This window comes from Gorilla gorilla, chromosome 2 (assembly GCF_029281585.2).
Source record: "Gorilla gorilla gorilla isolate KB3781 chromosome 2, NHGRI_mGorGor1-v2.1_pri, whole genome shotgun sequence".
Classification (NCBI taxonomy): domain Eukaryota; kingdom Metazoa; phylum Chordata; class Mammalia; order Primates; family Hominidae; genus Gorilla; species Gorilla gorilla.
The window spans coordinates 160124944-160128970 of NC_086017.1; the positions used below are offsets into that span (position 1 = coordinate 160124944).

Here is a 4027-nt window from a genome sequence, read left to right on the forward strand (position 1 = left end):
ATGTTCTGGAAAACAGTCTGGCAGTTCCTGAAATGTTAAACATAGAATTACCATATGATCTAGCAATTCTACTCTTTGTATATATTTAGGAAAAAAATATGTCAATGCAAAAATTTGAACACAAATGTTCACAGCAGCATTATTCTTACCAGCCAGAGTGGAAACTACCCAAACGTCCACCAACATGTTCATCCATAATGAATGGATAAACAAAATGTGGTATACCCATAATGAAATATTATTTGGCAATAAAAAAGAAATGAATTTTTTTTCTTTTTTCTTTCTTTTTTTTTTTTTTCACAACAAAGACCACGCCATTTATTTACAAAGGCCAGTGTGGGAGCTGGGGGAGGCAGGGAGGGAAAGCCACACAGACATCTTCTCTGGACTGCTTGGGACCCTTTCCCACTTGGAGCAAACTCTGTTCCTCTTGCCGTCATATTCTCAGCCATGGGGTCGGTCCTCCAAGCAGCTGGGCCAGGTAGGAGAGGGAAGAGGTGATATGAGCCTCCTCTGTGCTCTGACAGAGCAATGTCCAATTCCAGATCAAAGACATCATTGCCACCCTCTCCTCTCCTTCCTCAAAGAAAACTTTCTGGCCTGGAGGGAAATAGTTAAGAACTGAAAGGCCAGGGGCTCTGGAGGAAAAAAAAACCCTCTACTATTCCCACAAGACAGTGAGGGGTGATAAGGGTGCTAGTCACAGCCCTGACAGCTTCAGAAAGGGTACCCACATTACCTCTGGGTTACCCAGCATCCAGAGCTCCAAGGGACCTAGCTCTCCCAGATATATATTCCTGCAATGGACTGACCTTTTTACCCACTTGTCTCTGGTGGTGGGAGAGCACTCTGAACCAGAAACCAACAAGGAATCCACTTCCCACCCAACTAAAGAGTGTATGCACACATGTGGATACACATGGCACCTCCCCACTACTCACACAGACCCCAACCCCCTTCATGTCTTTTGAGGGGGGCTCAAATTACTGGTGCCTGGGGACACAAGCAAGACCTGGGTCCATGGAAATGTGTGTGTGTGTGCATATAAGCACATGTGCTTGAGGAACTAAAGCCAATATGACCCCTTGTGGGGCGTGGCGCTTAGTTTCATTGAGCTCCTTTCTTCGGTTTAAATTCCATTAGCATCTCTAAGTCTCTTCTGCCAGCTTGGGCCTGGATTCTTCTGCCTAAAAGAGCTATGAGTGCTTCTGCTCCCCACTGTTAATTCCAACTTCCAAGCCTTTTACTCAGGCTGTCTCCCCCATTCCCTTCCTCCGAATAATCTCATTCCCTCCTCTTTCACACCAATTTCCTCTGGGCTGCTCCAGGGTTTGTTAATTCCTGTCCAGAGAGCTGTCTCATCTCCCTCTTCAGACAGGGAGAACAGGCGTCTTCCTCCTTACCCTGGAATTTCCAACAGTTCCCACCAAAAAGTGCTGAATGAACCACAATAGGGGCCGAGGAGGAAAATTACCACCTGTTTCACCTGCTCCTCCTTCAGAGCGAGAAATTCTAGCATTGGTTGGGCTAGGGGTTGCGGGGTAGGGAGAAAAAGGAGGAGGAGAGTTACCAAAAGTAAACATAAGACAAAACCCTAGTGGTATAGATGGAAGACTATGTTCCAGTAAACCAGAGAGCTGGTTCCTCCCTCGACTCTGCCCAGCCACTGAAAGTTTAAAGACTGCAAAAGTGGTGTGGGGCAAGGAGGTAGAGTCAATCAATGAAACTGTGAAAACTGTTTAAGTAGCACTGCTCAAGGAGACCAGGAGAGAAGATTCTGTTAGAGACGTAGCAGTAAAACCATAATTCTCAGACAGAGCTAAGGGGTTGGAGCCCATGCCTCTAAAGTCACCCTGCTGTTTGGAAAGGATGAGGGAGAAGACGGAAGGGATGACAAGCTGCAGAGGGTAAGGATTGACAGAAGAACCGAATGCTGACATCGAGGGAGGGGAGAGGCAGGAGGCAGGGGCCGAGGGATTAGGAGAGCTGGGAGCCCAGCAGTCTCTCGATAGCTGCGTTGATGTCCCCTCCTGTGGCAATCAGGGCCTGCAGGTTGGCCTCACGATAGATGAAGCCCATGGAGTTGAGCTGCTCCAGCTGCTGCTGAAATCTCACTTCTGGCGTCTGCACCTGTGAGTTTCCACTTCCGGCCAAAAGCTGGATCATCTGCTGCATGAGTTGCTGCTGGGTGCTGGAAGCCCCTGTTGGAGAAGATGTGGCTGGCGTGGCTGGTGAGGAAGTGGGGGCCTCGGGCGTAGACCCTGCGTTGCTGCCTGCTGAGGGTGCTGGGGTCCGGGACATCCCAAAGGAGCACCCAGGGGCCTCGGTCTGCAAGGTCTGTAGTCCCTGCTGGATCTGCAGCAATGCCTGCATGGCTCGGGGATTGGTAAGGATGAAGAGTGACTCTGGGTTCTGCATCTGCTGCAGGAAGACTGGGAGCTGCAGGCGGAGCTGCTCCGGCAGTTGGGGGTTCCCCGCGAAGAGCGGCACATTCACCATCATCTGAGCAGCAAAGTCGGGGTTCTGGGCAAGTGTCTGCATCATGCTGCGCATGTAGGATGCTGAGATCACATTCTGCATCAGCTGGGGGTTCTCAGAGATCTGCTGGAGGAGGGCTTGCATTTCTGGGCTATTGAACATCCCTGACCCCAGGCTAGCCGCATTGATCCCAAAGGGGTTCGAGACCGTCGGGTGCACCTGGCTGGTCCCCGATCCTCCGGTGCCCTCCCCACCGGACCCGGGGGCCTGGGAGGTGGGGGGCGAGGGGCTCCAGGGGTTAGGGAGGAGCTCTCGATTCTCAGTCCACAGAGGCTGGGAGGATGAGCTGTCGGAGTTCCCGGCCAGGGAAGAGAAGGGATTGTTGCCAAACTCTTCCCGGGCAGCACTGAACATGGGCTCCTGGATGTCCGTGTACATGCGGCGGAGGGCATTATACCCTCCAGGGATGCTCTCAAGGTTGCTCAGGGCCCAGTCCTGGTTCCGCATCATCTCTTGCATCATGGCTGGATTCCGAGCAAGCTCCATTGTCTGCCTCATGAGTTCAGGGTTATTGAGCATGTGGCTGATCTCAGGGTTCCGCTCCATCAACTGCTGCATCTGGGGGTTGGCCATAATCATGTGACGCATCAGTTCAGGGTTAGACATCATATCCTGGACCAGGGGGTTCTCCATGATCTGCGACAGCATCTCAGGATTGGACATCAGCTGCCTCTGCATCTGCTGCTGCAGCTCCATGAAGTTGGCAGAGCCCAGGCCCAGGCTGCCCAGCCCCAGGATGCCCCCAAAGCCAGAGAGTATGGACGCAGTAGCACTGGGGGATCCCTCCCCAGCCCCTGGAGAGGGCCCCCCACCACTGCTCCTCCGGCTTCCACTGCCAGCATCCGAAGAGGCACTGCCAGAGGTGGAGGGCTGGGCAGGGGTGGCGGGTGAAGCAGGCGTGGTGGAGGGTGCTGAGGCAGGGTCAGGTGTGGAGGGGGAAGAAGAAGTGGCAGCAGCTGGATCTTGAGCCTTCTGAGGGGTCTTGATGACCAGATGGACAGTGAGCCCGTCCTTGATTCCGTGCTGGTTCAGTGTGTCCCCATCCTTGAGGATCTTGCCTGCGAAGATCACGACCAGCTGATCCTGCTGAGCCTTAAACCTCCGGGAGATTTCCTCTTTGAACTCCTTGACCAAGGCTCGATCGCAGATCACAATTTCCTCCTTGTCCTTGGGGGTCTTGACGGTGACCCGAATGGGGGGCCACGTCTCGGCCCCGCTCGGCTCTGCCATGCCACCGCCGCCACCCGGCCGCCCTCCAGCCCGCCCGGCTCCTCCTCCTCCCCGCCCGCCCGGCCGGCCCGGCTCCGCTTCTGCCATTTTTTTTCTTTTTTTTGAGACAAAGTCTCACCCTGTCACCCAGGCTGGAGTGCAGTGGCGCAATCTTGCCTCACTGCAACCCCTCCAGGGTTCAAGCGATTCTCCTGCTTCAGCCTCCTGAGTAACTGGGATTATAGGTGTGTGCCACTATGCCCGGCTAATTTTTGTATTT

At 53.6% G+C, this 4027-nt stretch overlaps 1 protein-coding gene across 1 annotated transcript; it reads right to left on the bottom strand.

Annotated features, from left to right (window-relative positions):
- Positions 1 to 1178: 1178 nt before the first annotated feature.
- Positions 1179 to 3797, bottom strand: LOC101132384 (ubiquilin-4-like). Its single transcript, XM_055381735.2, has one exon. The coding sequence runs from the start codon at positions 3766 to 3768 to the stop codon at positions 1978 to 1980; it is 1791 nt and encodes a 596-aa protein (XP_055237710.2). The 5' UTR covers positions 3769 to 3797; the 3' UTR covers positions 1179 to 1977.
- Between the last annotated feature and the right edge of the window lie 230 nt (positions 3798 to 4027).